A 19,796-nucleotide genomic window follows, 5' to 3' on the forward strand; every position below is an offset into this window, starting at 1 on the left:
AATAACAAGTTCTAATTAAAAAACAAACTTTAATACAAAAATAACAAAATAAGGAAATAAACATATCTATCTAATTGTTACATTTTGGCAAGAAGCAGTTTGTCTCCCAGCTTTCTGGCAGACGGACAAAGATCAAAAGGGAAGAAGTCTCTGGAATGTGTGATGTATATAAACATGTTAAGCATGCGCAATAAATCATTGTCAGATAAGGCTTATGACCTGCGCAATAACTCTTTCAGTAACTATTCAGTTCAGTTCGACTAGCAAACATTTAACGCAGTGACAGTTTTAGCATATGGTATTACTCCCACCATCGTTTATGGACTAGCAAAGAAGCGGATAGAATATTCCAACAAGACCCTTGGTTTATTTTCTTCCCCTTTGGTAGAAGAAAGTTTCACAGTTGTTAAAATAGAACAAAGCTTGGAATGCCTAGCCCATGCAAACAAAATATTCAACAGGGCCATTTGGAAAAGAGTCTAAAGAGACACCCAATTTATTTCCTTCCCAAGAGGAAAAACATGTGAAAGCCATGTGAATGGGGAAATGGTTTAAAATCTCCTGTGTGTGTGTGTGAATGAAATATATCCAACTAAGACCTTTGGAAGGGAAGATTGCAATGAGACCCTATGTTTATTTTCCTCATGGGAGGGGGAAAATGTTTGAAAACTGTTAAGTTAGAAGATGGTTGAAGATCTCTGTGCATGGGGAAATATTTAATAGAGCAATTTGGAAGCAAGAGATACGTTCTGGTGTAACATCCTTATAAGGAGAAGCCGATCTCCTGCTTTAATCATGGTTTGTCATTGCTACCCATTCGGCCTCCACACAATGTCCTCCAGTTACGTTCTGACTAATCGCCATCATCACCTCTAACAAGTAGAGTCCATGCAGGTGAGAAGATAATAGATTAACAAAGTCGGAAGGGACCTTGGAGGTCTTCTAGTCCAACCCCCTGCTTGGGCAGGAAACCCTACACCACTTCAGACAAAGAGTTATCAAATCTCTTCTTAAAAACCTCCAGTGTTGGAGGATTCACAACTTCTGAAGGCAAGTTGTTCCACTGATTAATTGTTCTGTCAGGAAATTTCTCCTCAGTTCTAAGTTGCTTCTCTCCTTGATTAGTTTCCACCCATTGCTTCTTGTCCTACCCTCAAGTGCCTTGGAGAATAGCTTGACTCCCTCTTCTTTGTGGCAACCCCTGAGATATTGTAACAATGCTATCCTGTCTCCCTTAGTCCTTCTTTTCATTAAACTAGACATACCCAGTTCCTGCAACCGTTCTTCGTATGTTTTAGCCTCCAGTCCCCTAATCATCCTGGCTGCTCTCCTCTTCACTTTTTCTAGAGTCCTCATATCTTTTTTATAGTGTGGGGACCAAAACTGGATGCACTACTCTAGGTGTGGTCTTACTAGGGCTTTACAGAGCAGCATTACTATCTCACTTGATCTTGATTGCCAACCTTGACATTACAAACTACAAAACTACAAACAGAAACGATGCCCCTTTGGTTTGGAAATTCTGCAAATTGAACTTTTAATCCCCACCCCCCCCCCACCGGCCCATTCATCCACAGCATTGTTTATCTGTGCCAAAGATACTTCGGTGATTCACCTGCAGGCTAGAGTCCCAAGCAGCTTACTAGTAGTGGGAGGGGCATGGGTCTTCCCAATGGGTTGTACAAGCACTTCCTCTCCCTGGTATAAACGACAGCTCGGCTTCCTCCAGATAAAATTCAAGCGTGCTTTTTCTCACAGCCGCACATTGACTTAAGACGCCGGTGGAGGAAGGTGGCGGAGGACAGCAACAACACTGGTGCCCCACGAGGGCTAGAGATGGGAATGAGATTTCCGAAAGGTAGGCGAAAATATTTCGGTTGTCCCCCCCCCAAAGTGCCTGGCTGGATTTGGATACAATCCCTTGGCTGCCCTAAGAGATGGAGATCTCTGGTTCTCCGGTTAGAATAGAGCTGAGAAAGAATTCAGAGCTGCAGCTGAAGTTCTCGCTATAGTTGTGTAGTAGTTATTCAGTTTCCTGGTGGCGTTTCTTGTCTGGGTGCAGCTACAATGCAAGCAGATTTCTCTAGTCTCAGCCAAGTGCCCTTTTCGCTGAACTTTGGGCCTGTTTGAAGAAGCAAAAGTCATTATCATCAGCATCTGAGGACCCAAATTGTTGGGGGAAGGGGCAACACACTGACTCTCTAAACCGCTTAGAGAGGGGCTGTGAAGCACTGTGAAGCGGTATATAAGTCTAAGTGCTGTCGCTATTTGGTTTTGAATTGCTAGGACAGTGTTTTTGCTTTGTTTTTTTTTCCCCAAAACCTGGCAACTTTTAAAAGACGTACGGATTTCCGACTCCCCAAATTACCCAGGCAGTATTGCTGGCTGGAGAATTCTGGGAGTTTGAAGTCCTCCTCGTATTTTAAAAGTTGCCCAGTTTGAAAAACACAGCCCTGGTGGATGTTGGGTCTAGAGGCAAGATTGGAAGAAGTCTGACACTGAATGCTTTCAGAAAATTGTGACGGAGAGCAGAGGAGAGGGTTTGCTAACGATACATCTTAGTCCAACGCCTTTGGGGGCTTTGTGTGATATTCCAATCTTATTTTTCCGAAAGCGACTCTTGGCCTCCCGAGACGGGTCTCAAAGAATTTCATCCAGGGCTGAAATCTCTTTTTAATGGATTCAGGCCTCTGCCTTTAATATCAGCCTATCAAATATTAATCATCTGGTGAAAAGGGGGTTGGTGGGGTTTTTTTTTTTCCTCCTTCCCACTCTCTCTCACCTGGAGATAGTCAAACTCTACTGCACGGTGTCAAACATATGTATGTATATATCCCATTTTATTCCAGTTGGGTTTACTTATCCGTAAGTGCATTGAACATTGCAATTTGAATAGGCTAACCTTCTGCGAGTGAGAATATTGTTTTAAGATCCAAACACCAGCCCAAAACAAAAAAAAAACAAAAAAAAAACCCACTTGCAATAGAGTTCTCCGATCTGCAGAGAGAGGTTCATTGATTTTTGCTTTGGGCAAAAGGAATGTCGGTTTTTTTTTTTTTTTTCCCCCTCCACTGCCAGCTGTTGCTTAGCTTGGATTCGAGTCTTCTGCACGCCTCCCAACATGCGCTCCTCTCAATGCCCATCATTAATCGCTGTGCCCACAACACTTGTCAGCCCCCCCCCTCCCCCGGCCAGGGAAGAAAGAAATAATTTGGGAAGCACAGTCCACCGCTCTCCAGAAATCAGAAGCAGGAGAAAGGGTTATTTAGATGCAGCCTTTGTATTTTTATTTTTGTTCATGTCGTGCTGCTACAGAATTTTTAAACATGCCAGGAGAGAACACTTCTGTGCTGGAAAATTTAAATGCTCCCTCCTAAGTGCACCGTCTAAGTGATCCTTGCCTAAAATAATTAGTTGATTGGAGCCTGAAGCAAAGCTTCCATTGTCCTGCCAGGCTCAAATTATGATTAATCATATTTATATGCTTCTTGTTGTTTCCCTTCCTATCTTTAAAGCCGAAGTTATTAATTTATCCCTTTCTTTTCCTAGGGCCTCTGTAAGGCTTATGTGGGGAGGGGGCGCTTAATTTCGTCTCAGTAGAAGTTGGGAAATGGAGCAAATTTTGGTAGTAATAACCCAGCTGTATATTTCACCCTTTGGTTCCTAACGTGATAATTTAGCCATGTCCTGCTGGTGGGCTGGAAAAAGCTGCCCACCCAGGAATCTATGGGTGAAGTGTTGCTAGTAGCGTCAGAAAAGACCCTCAAAGCACAGAAGCATTTCCTCCTTTTTATTGCTTGATGAGTTGGCAACTTTGAGGACAGGACGAGATACAGAAAAAGGACCTGGGAAGGAAAGGAGAGGTGAAAACAGAGATTGTCCCGAGGTTCATTCAAAGATGCTTTTTTCAAAAGGCAACTGGACTATAACTTTTTCCCCCTTTTTTAAAAAAAAAGGAAAACACCTTTTGAAACCTTTTGCCTTTTGAAAAAGCAGCTTTCGAACAATCATGGATTGTCTGGATGACTGAGAATCTCCACAGACTTTCGTCCTGAGGTTCAGTTGTTAGGGGAAACCAAAGGTGCTTTTTTCAAAAGGCAGCTGGACTTTGTTTTTTTGTGGTTTTTTTTTTTTTGCTTGAAGACCTTTCGCTTCTCATCCAAGAAGCTTCTTCAGTTCTTTGACAGTCCAATAAGTCAAAATTCAATTCTTATAGTCAAATACCTCAAAACTGAAGCAACTTCTTGGATGAGAAGAGAAAGTCCTTCCAAGGAAAAACAAAGAAAATTCCAGCTCCGTTATTCTGTTGTCCGTAGATCTTTCTTGCTACGATAAAGCCACCCCATTGTTACCTCTTAGGGCAGGGGTCTCCAAACTTGGCAGCTTTAAGGCTTGTGGACTTCAACTCCCAGAATTCTCCAGCCAGCTATGAAGTCCACAAGTCTTACAGTTGCCAAGTTTGAAGACCTCTGGTGTAGGGTCTTCCGCTTGGGCAGGGGGTTGGACTAGATGACCTACAAGGTCCCTTCCAGCTCTGTTATGCTGTTCCCCGTAGATCTTTCTTGCTAAACTAAAACCATCCCATCCATTAACTCTTAGGGTAGGGGTCCCCAAACTTGGCAACTTTTAAGACTTGTGGACTTCAACTCCCAGAATTATCCAGCCAGCAGAGCTTAAGTCTTAAAGTTGGCAAGTTTGGGGACCCCTGCTGTAGGGCAACCAGTGATGGCGAAGGGCTTGGAGGGGGGCAGAGAGAGAGAGAGGGAGGGTCTATCCTCACCTCACCCTCCCCCCACCCCCCACTCCAACATCCTAAATCTGGCCAAGTCCGACGTTTGGCAATCGCCCGGCTGCTTCTCCTTTCAACCAAGGAAGAAGATCCGAGGGGTGGGGTGGGGGGGTTTCCCCACTGACGCGTCATTGGGGATTCCATGCTGCGCGCGGGCGGGGGCGGGCCACGCTTGGCCTGGCTCGCATCGCCGAAGGGTGTGCTTGTGTGTGTGTGAGTCCTTGTGCACCACCCGTGTCGGGCGAGAGACGAAGGGCCGATCGGGGTTCCCCTGCCGGTCGCGCCCCGCTGGCTAACCGGAATCCCCACCGGCCGCACACACCCCCTCCCCGACGGCTTGCCCAGGAATGCCCCGAGTTGCTCTTTAAGGGGGACCACCCTGAGTCTCGAGGGACGGTTGTGTCGCGGCCCACGCAAGAGGGGCTTTCCGTGGGATTCCTAAAACGAGCCTCCCCCCACCAGCCTCTTAAAGCAAACGACCGTCGGTTTTAGAAGACTCAGCTTACTCCCCCCCCCCCGCCAGCTGGGAGGGATTTTACGTCCTGGGCTCAGCTTTCCTTATCCTTCTTAAGTCACTGAATCCTCTTTTAGGAGATCTAATTTGATGTGCTGCGTGGCAGACTCTTCCTCCCACCGTACCCACCCCTAGCCAGGAAGATTAATACACTTGCGATGCTCTTTCATGAAATCTGCTCAAGGGCGGAGAGATGGCTCTACCCTTCTACTTCTAAAATGATCCATTATTTGTTTTATTTTAAAAAAACAACAACCTGGTGTTATGGGACCCCAGTGTACCAGATTGGAATCAGAATGTCCCCTGGCTTAAGCACGGGTCGTTGTTAACCGAGTCACACATTTCTTGCCCTGGTTGTTCAGTGAATCACACGGTGGTTAAGGGAAAAGAAGCTTTCCCCCTTGACTTTGCTTGTGAAGGTCACACAAAGGGTGATTCCCATAACCCTGGGATACAACCACCATTGTAAGATAGGGGCCCTTTTGCCAAGTGCCTGAATTTTGATCACATAATGGGGTGAATAGAACAAGGAATAACAGAGTTGGAAGGGACCTTGGAGGTCTTCTAGTCCAACCCCCTGCTTAGGCAGGAAACCCTATACCATTTCAGGGTGGATGATGCAGAGGTCATAAGTGTAAAGACAGACATAAGTCTTAATTTACTAAGACTATTGCTATTATTCTCCTCTCCCTTCCTAGTATCTATCTCTTTCCACTTATGACTATAATCATGTTGCTTGTATCTTTCCATTTATGTTGCTTTTATTTGTTTCCTAGTACGATTTGATAGCTTATTAGGAACCTTGACTATCACTAAGCGTTGTATCTTTCTATTCTTGATGAATGTATTTATATTCTCCTTATGTACACTGAGAGCCTATGCACCAAAGACAAATTCCTTGTCTGTCCAATCACACTTGGCCAATAAAGAATTCTGTCCTATCCTACCTATCCTGTCACTTTTTTTCAGTTCTGTTGTAATTTCAAATGGCCACTAAACAAATGGTTATAAACCAAGGACTACCTAGAGCTCACTTAGCTACTCAGTCTCTGAACAAGGAGGGTCTTCCCTTGAGCCATCCCTGTCGTTTAGGTAAAACCAGTGGTGGGATTCAAAAATGTTATACTACCAGTTCTGTGGGCATGGCTCGGTGTGTGTGGCAGGGGAAGAACACTGCAAAATCCCCATTCCCTCCCGATTTAGCTGGGACTCGGGAGGCAGAGAATAGATGGGGGCGGGGCCAGGCAGAGGTGGCATTTGCCGCTTCTCCGAACTACTCAAAATTTCCGCTACTGGTTCTCCAGAACTGGTCAGAACCTGCTGAATACCACCTGTGGGTAAAACGTCTTTCAATGGGCCACAAGCCACCCTATGTAAAATTATAACTTGTTTTTTTTTTTAAAAAAAAAAAAGCTAATATATATTTATTTATAATTGACCGATCTTTTAGTGTGCTTTAGAGGATAGTGAAGACCGTTTGCCTCGGCCTCTATCCATGGAAAGTGTGGCGAGGCACTTGATGTGATCACAGGGGTGGCTACTTTTTATGCCAGGCAGAAAAGCTCATCAGTTAAATGAGTGTCCCAAGAGGGATTTGGGATGTTGTAACCCTTTCTTTGTCCCTTGACTTTATTCAGCCAAAAAAAAAAAACCAACAACAACAGGAAATTTGGAAATAAGCTTTAAGGCAATGGTTCGAACCTTGGCAACTCAAAAAAAAAGGGGTGGACTTCAGCTCCCAGAATTCCCCAGCCAGCGTATGCTGGCTGGGGAATTCTGGGAATTGAAGTCCATACATTTTCGAATTGTCACGGTTGAGAAACACTGCTTTAAGGAGTCTTAAAATGATCTGTCCTTTTAGGAGCCGCAGGACTGCTTTATTTTTACTTAGCATCGTGACATTTAAAGTGCTAAAAAGTCCCTCTGGCTTCTGCAGCTGAGCTCTTTTTCAGACAGAAATATTTTAACCCCCTGCTGAAAACAGAAGCCATCAAATGTCTTTCGGGTACAGCCGTCTCCCTCCAGGTGTCTTCTTGGTTAAATCGGACTGCCGTCCCCATCACTCTCAGCCAGCCGGGCCAGGGGTTCCCCTTCTTCTCCCCTGTCCAATTTAGAATGCCAACCAACCAGATTCCTAAAGTCCCCAAGGAACGTACTGGATCCAGTTTTGGTCCCCACACTATAAAGTTATCAGCTGCCTTCAGAGTCAGACATCAGTGAGGCAGAGGAACAGCTGGAGCCTGTTCCCAGTGCGTGCATGCGCAGTGTTGCCAGACGAAGGGAACAGTTAAAGAACCAGGGTCGACTTGGGAGTAAGGCCACAGGTGCACAATGAATGGACCCTCCCAGAGGAAATACAAGAGGAGCGAAAGGAGAGTGGAGTTTGCAGGAGACAATTAGTTCGCTTAATTGCCTTGTGACTCTCCAAGACTCCTTGCCAAGTTTTGCAAATATCGGCCTGTCAGCTCTCCAAGCCAGATAAGATCTGTGACTGTAAATCCTCCCTCGAAAGACTTTGCTGGATGTGAATGAGCAGAATTCACTGTCAATTAATAAAAGGGGTTTTTGACGGGATGAGGAGTTTGCTTCATGCTCTCGGGAAGCCTCGGTCAGAACAAGGGGGGGCTGCTTTCTAAGTCCATGTCTCTCCTTTTCTCTTTCAGCAAGGTATAATATTCTGCCTTTTTAATATTTCCTGGAATATTTCATTCTTCTAGGAGAGGGTTGGGTGATAACTCCCTACACCTCCTTCTGCAAAGGATGATTTTCTGCTTGCAAGGAGACGAGGATAACATTTTCTCCTTGCTCAACAGTTTGTTTCATGCAGGCAAGGGAAAATCCAAAGGGCAGCATTTCGCAACCTTGACAGCTTGAAGAGGTGTGGACTTCAACTCCCAGAAGCCAAGCCGGCTGGGGAATTCTGGGAGTTGAAGTCCACACCCCTTCTAGCTGTCATGGTAGAGCAACACTGCAAAAGGGTATTCCTTCGACTTCAAGTGGCTTTAACATTTGTTTCTCTATTACGCCTTTGTTAATGATTACAAGTCATCCTCGACTTACGACCACAATTGAGGACAAAATTTACGTTGCTCAGTGAGGCGGTGAAGTGAGTTTGTCCTGTTTGATGACCTTTCTTGCCACGGTTATTAAGCAAATCGCTGCAGCTGTTCAGCTAGTAACACAGCCGTTAAATGAATCTGGCTTCTCCATTCACTTTGCTGGAGATCGCAAAAGGGGATGGCGTAACCATGGGACGCTGCAGCCGTCATAAATATGAGTCAGTTGTCTGAATTTTGATCACACAACCCTGGGGATGCTGCTATGGTTGCGAGTGTGAAAAATGGCCCCAAGTCACTTTTTTACAGTGCCGTTGTAACTTGGTCACTAAAAGAACAGTTGTAAGTCGAGGACTACCTGTACTGTCGTTTTCTAAGGATTGTTGTTTCCAATATTTGAGGGGCTGCGACAGAGAGGGGAGGTCAAGCTACTTCCCAAAGCATTTGAAGGGCAGACAAGGAAGAATGGATGGAAACTGAACAAGGAGCGATTCAACCTGGAAATAAGAAGAAATTTTCTGACAGTGAGAACAACCAACCCATGGAACAGAAGAAGTTGCCTTTGGAAGTTGTGGGAGCTTCATCACTGGAAGCTTTCAAGAAGAGACTGGGCTGCCATCTGTCAGAAATGGTGTAGGGTCTCCTGCTTGGGGGGGGGGGAGGGGGTTGGACTAGATGACCTAAAAGGTCCCTTCAAAATCTGTTAATCTGTTAGGTAATAATTCTGGGTTGTATGCCAGCTTCTTGGCTTTTTAAGGGAAGTAGGAGTTTAAAAAAGAAATGAAATGCCTAATGAAACCTGTTACATCTTCGGTGTTGGTAGGTCGTGAGGGATCCATATACCGTGTCTTCTCTATCTGTGTGAACTTTGCAGTCAGATTTAGTGAAAAGGGGGACACTGTCAAGGATGTGAAAGTTACACCTGTGTGGAGAGGCACATGTCTTAAGACGCTGATGATTAGATGCCTGTTCATTGCTTTCACACTAATATCATCTATCCATCATCTCTTGTCTGCTTCTCGGTTGTTCAACCTGAGTATTTTTCCCACCTCTACTCTCCTTCATTGCCTAATTTCCAGGATTGTTGCCCATTCTAGAGAAAGCCTTGGTGTCCCAGGAAGGTGCCAAGATGGGGAAATTTTATTCTAAGGATTTATTTATTTTTTGTAGACCTGGTCAGGAAAGAGACACCACAAGGACTCCAGATGTTACTGTATTGTTCTGGGAAATAATAGGAGAACCTTGAAAACTGGTCAGCGTTTCTTTCACCGCATCTTACACCAAAGAGAATCGAGGCAAGGCTACTTTGAATGTCTCTCTCACATTTTCCACTTCCCCAGGACTAAGTTCTTGTTTCACTTCCCTTGCAGTTCTTCTCTTCCAAAGTCATCTCTACATTTTCTTCTCCTTCTCCTCCTGTTTCTGTCAAAGCAATGGGGAATGGAATAGGACTGCCTCTTTCTATTGCCACTTCATCCTTTTCTGCTTCTCTGTCTATTCATTTATAACATTTACAGCTGCGGCTTCCCTTGCTGCCCCTTCTCCTCTCTTTCCCTGCTTTCCCATCCAATTTATACTTCCCAGCTGCCACTGAGCTTTGCATTTAAGCTAAAACTTGCAAGCTCTGTTGAGGCCAAAGGGTCTTATGGGATGGATGTAACTGTCAGGTGGTTTAAACCTGGAAAGCAAAGACAGGTAAGCTAATGCTTTTACTATAAGGTTATAATAATAGACTTTTATAAGTGAGTGTGTTTCCCCCTCTGTCCCTTTAGCTTCATGAGTTCTAAGGACAGTGATATTTTCTTAACAGAGTAGCTGAGTTGGAAGGGACCTTGAGGGTCTTCTAATCCAACCCCCTCCTCAAACAAGAAATGGTTGTCCAATTTCTTCTTAAAAACTTCCAGTGTTGGAGCATTCACAACTTCTGGAGGCAAATCGGTCCACTGATTAATTGTTCTCACTGTCAGGAAATTTCTCCTTAGTTCTAGGTTGTTTCTCGATTAGTTTCCACCCATTGCTTCTTGTTCTGCCCTCAGGTCCTTTGGAGAATAGCTTGACTCCCTCTTGTTTGTGGCAGCCCCTTAAACTACATTTCTGCTCTGGACTCCTATTTCTTCCATCTGATCCTTGTCTTGGTTGGGATACTTCTTCCCGTTCCTCAGGGTTACCCCTTCCTTCCCATTACATCCAATCCCCTTGCTAGCACGAGGACCTGGCTGAATCGAGTGCTGCTATTCCCTTCTGCACAAAGCTCGCTTCGTTCTAGAAATGACTTATGTACCACATACCAGCAATCGGAAATAACCTGAACTTGTGGCTTCGGAAATGTTTGCTTTAGTGGAGAGATAAGCCTGACGACTGCTTGAACGTCTCTTCTACTTCACTTCCTCCCAACGCTGTCATGTCTTCCATCACGGAAGCAATGTTCTGGGTTTATTTAGTAAAGTCAGCCAGGCAACCACGGCACCAACCTGTGAACAGGTTTGCTATTCTTTATATCTGCCCTCCTTTCCCTATTAGCGCTCGCTGGTCTGCTTTTAGGAAAAAGAAAGAGGGAGGGGGGGTGGAAGATGGACTGTTATCACCTGCTTTGGAAAACATCTCTTTTTTTTCCCTGCTGAGATGGAACATTACAGGGGATGAGGCTAAAGGCCAGCGAGAGGGCAACCATGATTCACGGGGCAGAAATGAAGAGCAAGGTGATTTTTCTTCTTCGCCAACAGAACTGAACTCTGACAAGGGCAGCAAGGAAAAATGGGGGCGGAGGGGGAGGGAGGATAAAACGCTGGTTCAGGGCTTTCCGTGGCTGTTAAGACTCGATCCAGGAGGTCTTGAGAAAGGTGCTGCTTTAATCCATTCTTAGCCTGGCCGTTTGCAGGGTGGGGGACGTGAATTCATGGCTCTATCAGAGGGAGATGATGAGACCACATTGGGAGGAGACGGCCAGGGGCTTTGGGAGAAGGTGGAGCCTCCAGCTGTAGAGTCGGGTGCCGGTATGAGAACTGGAAACCAGCTGTTTCTCTCTCTCTGTGTGTGTGTGTGTGTGTGTGTGTGTGTGTGCGTGCGTGCGTGCAAGGGCCTCAAAAAGGCATCAATCAATAGTTTCAAGGTGGAACGGATTGTTTGGGGCTGAGATACCCAACTTGTTCTTGAAGGAATAGAATAGAATAGAATAGAATAGAATAGAATAGAACAGAACAGAACAGAACAGAACAGAATGCAACGCAATGCAATGCAATGCAATGCAATCAGAGTTGGAAGGGACCTTGGAGGTCTTCTAGTCCAACCCCCTGCTTAGGCAGGAAACCCTATACTACTTCAGACAAATGGTTATCCAATCTCTTCTTTAAAACTTCCAGTGTTGGAGCATTCACAACTTCTGGAGCCAAGCTGTTCCACTGATTAATTGGCCTCACTGTCAGGAAATTTCTCCTTAGTTCTAAGTTGCTTCTCTCCTTGATTAGTTTCCTTCCATATTGGGAGAGAATTCTAGAGATCCATGTCTACTAATCTTGTTTTCTACTCCCAAGGTTGCTTCTCTGCTTGATTCGTTTCCGCCCATTGCTTCTTCAGATGATTTGGAGAACAGCTTGACCCCTTCTTCTTTGTGGCAACCCCTGAGATATTGGAAGACTGCTATCATGTCTCCACTAGTCGAAATATTTTTCATCAAAATATTTTGGAGTTCCCCACCATTTCTTTTCTGCTGCTGGAATTGTCATTAAAGCTCATGTTTTAAAGACGCCATAAACTCTATGTAAATATGAACCCCAAGACATGTCCAACCCCAGCGGACTGAATGAAGAAGTGAAGAAATTGGATGTAGAATGATCTCCTCTTGAAATAGTAAAAGAAGTGCGCAACTCCTATCAGCTCAAAGGCCAGGCTTTGCACATCAAATAGCCACAGCAGTCCCCAAAGTGGGTGGTGTCAGGACCTCAGGGTCAATGTGAGGGAGGGCTGGAGCGGTTTCAAAGTCTGCAGTAAGCTACTGCAAGAAGGCAAGATCGAAAGCAACTGCTTGACCTTTTAAGAATCTGATCTCAAAACTCTAGAAATACAAACGAAAGGACTGTAAGGTCTGTGCCTGTCTCCATTTTTGGAGGAGGCTTTGAGAATTGCTAGGACCCACTGGGCGATGTGGTGTACATGTCCAAAGGCAAAAAAAAATGGCATGAAAATACATACATGGTTAGAGAAAATGATAAAGCAACACATAGATTTAAAGCCTACTTTTATTAGGTATGTTGCCAGAAAACATATGAGAAAGGGAATGTATATTTAATGCTACATGTTTTGACAGAAGCAAGAATTGTATTTGCTCAACACTGGAAAAATGATGAAACTCCTACAGATGAAAATATAATTTTAAAAATATTAGATGGTGCGGAAATGGATAGGTTAATATTAAAGATAAAGGGCAAAGAAGACACAGAATATTTTTTAACTTGGGATTTGTTTTATCAATGGTTCCCTTTGCACATATGTGCTAGTTGTTCCCGACTCTAGGGGGCGGTGCTCATCTCTGTTTCAAAGCTGAAAAACCGTCGCCGTCCGAATATGTCTCCGTGATCATGTGGCCGGCATGACTAAACACCGAAGGTGCATGGAACGCTGTTACCTTCTCACCAAAATGGCCCTTGTTTTTCTACTTGCATTTTTACATGCTTTCCAACTGTTAGGTTGGCAGAAGCTGGGACAAGTAATGGGAGCTCACTCCATTACGCGGCACTAGGGATCCGAACTGCCGACCTTTCTGATTGACAAGCTCAGCGTCTTAGCCACTGAGCCACCGCGTCCCTTATTGCTTTATCAATGGTTAGATAGTAAAGGTAGAAAGTAGAAGTTGGAAGAATACTATCAGAAGTACAAGTAAAGAGTATTATTATTACTATTATTATGTATATGCAAATGGACCCAGACAATATACTGTTTACTAAATACTTACATATGTTAAAGAAAAACGTAGAAAAATTTTTTTTTTAAAAAAAGAGAGATAATTGCTAGGATAGCACATATAGAGGTGGGCCATTTTATCCTCTTAGCCACGGTTTTTGCACCCTACACTAAAACCTATTATTCACTCCCTTCAAAATACGTATGGCAAGTCAATCTTGCTCAATCAGACGTCCTTCTCCTCCTCCTGTCAACTGTTATCCTAAATCAGTGTTTTTCAAACTTGGCCGTTTTAAGATGTGTGGACTTCAGCTCCCAGAATGCTCCCAGATCACTGCCCTAAATCTTTTCTCTCGATCTGAAGTATACCTTTTGAGGTCCTGCACCTCCTGAAAACCTGGGAGATGGTCCCAGCTGCCAAAATGCCATTTATCATGGGGACACCAGAGGGCAATGATAAAATCATAAAGATGGAATTAATAATCATGGGGAAATTAGGATTTAATGTGGAATGAACGTTTTTTAAGTGCATAAAGATAAATTTAATATCATCATTACCAGATCGGATTAATTTAATATACTTTCAAATTAGTTGTGCATAAAATCCCGTTGCCTTTTTTTTTCTTCTTTCTTTCTTTGCCCTGGTCTTGTCCACTACTTTGAATGCAATTCCAAGGTTGGCATGCATAGAACAAATACAGGTAGTCCTCATCTTGCAACCATTCATTCAGTGACTGTTCAATAGTGACATATCACTATTTTTCATACATACGACTTTTGCAGCCTCCCCCGAAGCCAGATTCACTTAACAAGCATTTTACTAACTTAACTGCAATGATTCACTTAGCAACGGTGGCAAGAAAGGTCACCTAAAACGGGGCAAAACTCACTTAACAACTGCCGTGCTTAGCCATGGAAACTTTGTGGTCTCGATCGCGGTCATAGGTCAAGGATCGATCTTTCATCCGACAAGAATAAATAAAAATAATAAATAATGATACTAAATGCATGAATGAAAAGGAGAACTGACAGAAGAAAAGAAACAAAAACTGAAAGGAGACATTTGATGGACCGCCAGGTCTCTTTCTGCTGTCAGTTTTCTCTGCTTCTATGACTACCTGTATAGCCCTCACTATAAAGGGTGAAAAAAGATTGCTTAGCTGGACCACACTTGGCCACACTTGGAATATTGCATCCAATTTTGGTCACCACAATATAAGAAAGAGCTTGAGACTCTAGAAAGAGTGCAGAAAAGAGCAACAAAGGTGATTAGAGGGCTGGAGGCTAAAAGAAACGAAGAAGAGTTTCAGAAATTGGGTATCAATTGTGGGATTCAAATTTTTTTACTACCGGTTCTGAGGCTTGGAGGGTGTGGCTTGGAGGGTGTGGCTTGGTGGGTGTGGCTTGGTGGGCGTGGCAGGGGGTGGTACTGCAAAATCCCCATTTCCTCCCAATCAGCTGGGACTTGGGAGGCAGAGAATAATTGGGGTCAAGGTGTATTTATCAGTTCTCCAAACTACTCAAAATTTCCGCTACCGGTTCTCCAGAACTGGTCAGAACCTGCTGAATACCACGTCTGTCGGGTATGTCTAGTTTAATGAAAAGAAGAACGAGGAGGTGACACGATAGCAATCTTCTAATGTTGAAGGGGCTGCCCCAAAGAAGAGGACGGTCAACCTGTTTTCCAAACCACCGGAAGGCAGGAGAAGAAGCAATGGATGAAAACTGATCAAGGAGAGAATCCACCTAGAACTAAGGAGAAATTTCCTGATAGTGAGAAGAATCAAACAGTGGGACCATTTGCCTCCAGACGTTATGGGTGCCCCAAACACTGGAGGTTTTTAAGAAGTGATTGGGTGGCCATTTGTCTGAATTGGTATAAGGTTTTCTGCTCGAGCAGGGGGTTGGATTAGAAGACCCCCCCCCCCAAGGTCCCTTCTAAAAAGGGACGGCTCAGTGGCTAAGATGCTGAGCTTGTTGATTGAAAGGTCGGCAGTTCAGTGGTTCAAATCCCTACAACCACGTAACGGAGTGAGCTCCTGGTACTTGTCCCAGCTTCTGCCAACCTAGCAATTTGAAAGCATGTAAAAATTCAAGTAAAAAAATAGGAACCACCTTTGGTAGGAAGGTAAGAGCGTTACATGCGCCTTCGGCGTTTAGTCATGCCGGCCACATGACCTTGGAGACATCTTCGGACAGCGCTGGCTCTTCGGCTTTGAAACGGAGATGAGCATCCCACTTAGAGTCAGGAACGACTAACACATATGTGCGAGGAGAACCTTTACCTTTAAGGTCCCTTCTAACTCTGTTATTCTGTTAGCAAAAGCCCATCCTTGATGCGACCACTGACGGACGGGTGTGAAGAAGCCAAATCACCAATATCTCTTTCCTTGTTGTGTCTTCTTTCTACATAGATTCAAACAAAACTCCCTCTAGAAAGTGCTGCTTGCCAAGTAAGACATAGAAAAATGTTGTTTGCACAGCAACGAAGCACCCAAGAGCACCAGAATCAACTTTCCTGAAATGCAATTAGCAGTTTAGACAAGCCAAGAAGGAATTGAACTTCTAATATCTCAGGTCCTGCCTGGGCAAACAAATGCATCCGTGTTAATTCCCTTAATGTCATTAACCTGAAATGAAGTTGAGTTCCAGATCCTATCGCGTTCCTTCTTTTTGGATAAACATCATACAATGGCTCAGTGGCTAAGACGCTGAGCTTGTCGATCAGAAAGGTTGGCAGTTCAGCGGTTCGAATCCTTAGTGCCGCGTAACGGAGTGAGCTCCCGTTTTTTGTCCCAGCTTCTGCCAACCTAGCAGTTCGAAAGTATGTAAAAATGCGAGTAGAAAAATAGGGACCACCTTTGGTGGGAAGGTAACAGCGTTCTGTGCACCTTCGGCATTTAGTCATGCCAGCCACATGACCATGGAGACGTCTTTGGACAGCGCTGGCTCTTCGGCTTTGAAATGGAGATGAGCACCGCCCCCCCCAGGAGTCGGGAACGACTAGCCCATATGTGCAAGGGGAACCTTTACCTTTACCTATATGCATAATTTTGTATTTATTTATTTATTCGCTTGCTTGCTTATTTCTTTATTTGTCATGTGTATGTAGTTTCGTTTTCATGTCTGCCAATTAGTGTGCATTCAAAGTGGCAATAAAGTTATTCGAAGTTCTTATATTTGGAAGGAGAATATCATTAGCTGTACATGTGGATCTCAAAGAGGTTGGGTCCATTAAAAGCTCGTTGCTCTCATTTGATGGCTGCTGGAAACGACTGAAAGCAAAATATCAAAATTTCTTTTCATGCTTCATTGAATATATTAAGGCTTTTGATTGTGTACACCAGAACGAATGGTGAATGGCCCTCGAAAACACGGGGAGTGCCAAGCTATCTAATCTGTCTATTGAAGAATTGGTAAGACGACCCCGGGAAGGAGCAGTTAGAACAGAATGTGGCGCAATTAAGTGGTTCTAAATCGGGAATGGAGTATTACCTAACATTGTACATGGTCACGCTGCTTGTTTTTACTAATCTGCAGAATATATCATGAGAAAGAGTTGGAATGGAAGCGATCGGAACAGAATTTAAATTGCTAGGAGCAACCCTCAGCAATCTCAAATATGCTGATGTTACCACTTTTCAGGGGCTGGAAACACAGAAGTCTTAAAGCATCTTTTGCTAAAGGCTTAAACACATCCAGTGATTCAGAGGATTTTAAAGCTTAACATTCAATTGAAACCATAACTTTTCCTCCTGGGATTGAAACAGCTAGAGAAGAGATGCGGAATGCTGGGTTTTGTTTTTTTTAAAGATACGATACCTGCAAGCAAGATTATGGTAACACCCAAAGATGGAAAGATTTGGCAACAGCTACAGTAGAGGGCATGGTTGGTGAAGAAGATGACAGGACTTGCTGAAGTGGCTAAATTGACTGGCGTGATCAGAGAAAAGATAGCGTTTATCCGTGATTGGAAACCCCTTATGGGCTTTTTGTGCGCAAGAAAGAAAAATGTGAACTTGTAATTTTATGATTCTGATGATTAGACAGGATACATTGTAGATGAGGTTATAGATTATAGAAAGACGAGTGTTATGATGTAACTTTAGAGAGAAGTTAAAACATAATTGTACCTTGAATTGCTGTGAAAAAGACTGCAGTCTTCAGAATATCTTTTTTACTTTTTCTCAACTTCTATCTATTTTCTTTCAGCACCTTTAGATTATTCTTTTCTTTCACCCTTTATTCTTTTTCATTCTATTTTGGTTTGTACTAGTTCTTACTATTGTTGTTAAAATGTTCAATAAATGTAAGGGTTAAGGCGCTGGCCTGGAAACCAGGAGATGGGAGTTCTAGTCCCACTTGAGGCAAAATGGCCACCTGGGTGACTTTGGACCAATCACCAAGAGACTGTGAATCCTAGTCTTGCTTTAGGCATGAAAGATGGCAGGGTGATTTTGGGCAAATCACTCTCTCTGAGCCCAATCTCACAGAGGAGATCGTGGGAAAGAGAAAAAGGTACTATGTATGTTTGCTGTCTTGAGTTACTTATAGAGTAACTCATCCAAGAAGCTTCTTCAGCTCTGACAGGTAATGGGGAATGGCAGGATTTACTGTATTTTTTGGAATATAAGACGCACCTTTTCCCCCCTAAAAGAGGATGAAAATTTGGGTGTGTCTTATGCACTGAATGTAACCCCACCCACCTACCGGCCCCAACCCTTTGGCCGCTGCCTCCCAGCAATTTACCTCTTTGCAGCAAACAGGGCTTGCTGAGGCTTCAGTAAACTCTAGCAATCCCTGTAGCCTGTAACAGCTGATGATCGGGAGAAATTGAAAGTGAAACTTGCTGTTTGCTTGACTGGCAAATTGCTGGGAGGCAGATTTTTTTCCTTGTGCTAATCAGGCTGTTGGCGGCAAGGAGGTAAGTCAACAACTATAAATGCCTATAGATGTTCAAATTATTAAACTTATTTTTTAAAGACTGCTTTATTATTGTTCTAGACAGCTTAACATTTATTTTTAAAAATAAATGCTTGATCTGAAGAGCCCCCGTGCTATTGTTTTAAAAAGTGCTATTCTTTTAAATAGCAGAGAATAACTATACTTCCAGAAAGCGCATCAATTTTAACAGCATCTGTACAAGTATAGTCTGAAATATAAACACTACAGTGTATATTGTCTGTACTGTTTGTTGCAAGGAGGCAAATTGCTGAGAGGCAGAGGCAGATATTTTTCCCTTGTTTTCCTCCCCAAAATCAAGGTGCGTCTTATACTTCAGCGTGTCTTATACTCCGAAAAATACGGCATATTCTTGCAGACAGCTGGTCATTTGCATCATTTTAGAGGGTCTTTGTAGCACTTGGAGTTGTATCTGTGTCCTCAGAGTCACCTGAATGGAGCTCCTGGTTCCAGTAGGCTGCAGTTTTTTCCCCTCTGGAAATCCATTCCTGCTCCCACAGCATTCAAAGAGTCTTCATCCCAAGTTGTATAGCTAAAAGTCTGATATTGGGGCAATTGTCCTGAAGACTATATACCTCAAAGGAAGGTTATGGATGATCCCCACATGTACCCCAGTTCTAATATCCCAATTCTCTCTGTCTACTTACAGGCTGCAAAGGGCCACCACCTCAAACTGTGCGGAAGTTACTGGAGCAACGAAGACAACAACAAGCTGCTCTGAGCCACAGCACTGCACCCCTGGTGAGTCACCTGCTGAATGCACCTGGGCACCCATATTACATGCAGATAGCCAGACGCTTCTCTGAAGCACAACTCGATTTGAAGGTCGAATCACGGCAACTGGACCAATTTTGTCCCGTTGCCATGATTCAACCTTCAGGCACCTTTGCCTGCCAACTCAACGTGGCCAACTCTCTGCAGCCAACTCACCACGGAGCAATTTGCCACGGCCAATTCACCACAGGACCAGAGTTACACTAATATCAAAGAAATAATGGAATAGAATCATTCAAGAAAGTTACACTAATATCAAAGAAATAATGGAATAGAATCATTCAAGAAAGGATGCTGAATTGAGGGACAAAATGAAATGCGAATGACGAAAATTAAAATATGTTTTAAACTATTTTAAATAATTGAATTGTTGAATTGTCCCGCAGTGAGGTTGTCCTGTGGCAAGTTGGTCATGGCAGATTGACCATGGCAAGTTGGCCATGATGAGTTGATCATGGCAAGTTGGCCATAGCAAGCCAGTTGTAGTGAATTGGCCATGGTACGTTGGCTGCAGTGAGTTGTTCCATTCCACCTTTAAGACACCTTTGCCTGGATGACTGAGATTCTTCACCGACACAACTCAGTTTCTTTCTAGGTTCTTTGTGGAATCACTGAACTATTTTGGGCCTTCATTTGTCTTCTTCCTGAAATGCATTTGAACAGAGAGGGTTGATCCAACCTGGTCTTATTGCCTTTCTCAGATTCATTATTTTCTCTCTCTTTCTCTTTCTATTCCCATTTCAGATCCCTCCAGGAGCTTTAGAAGCCAGCTGGCCAGGTGAGTGGACTCAGACATCTGGGAATG

The 19,796-nt window shown here is 43.8% G+C and overlaps 1 protein-coding gene across 1 annotated transcript in view; it reads left to right on the forward strand.

The window, feature by feature from the left end:
• The first annotated feature begins 1,792 nt into the window (after positions 1–1,792).
• Positions 1,793–19,796, forward strand: part of NFKBID (NFKB inhibitor delta) — a 33,745-nt gene continuing 15,741 nt past the window's right edge. Inside the window, exons 1-3 of the mRNA XM_081962677.1 lie at positions 1,793–1,858; positions 18,867–18,958; positions 19,736–19,769. Coding sequence (XP_081818803.1) covers positions 1,837–1,858; positions 18,867–18,958; positions 19,736–19,769 — 148 coding nt within the window. The 5' untranslated portion in view covers positions 1,793–1,836. The remainder of the gene's footprint in view (positions 1,859–18,866; positions 18,959–19,735; positions 19,770–19,796) is intronic.

Source organism: Natrix helvetica, assembly GCF_964273705.1.
Source record: "Natrix helvetica genome assembly, chromosome: 9".
NCBI classification, from domain to species: Eukaryota; Metazoa; Chordata; class Lepidosauria; order Squamata; family Natricidae; genus Natrix; species Natrix helvetica.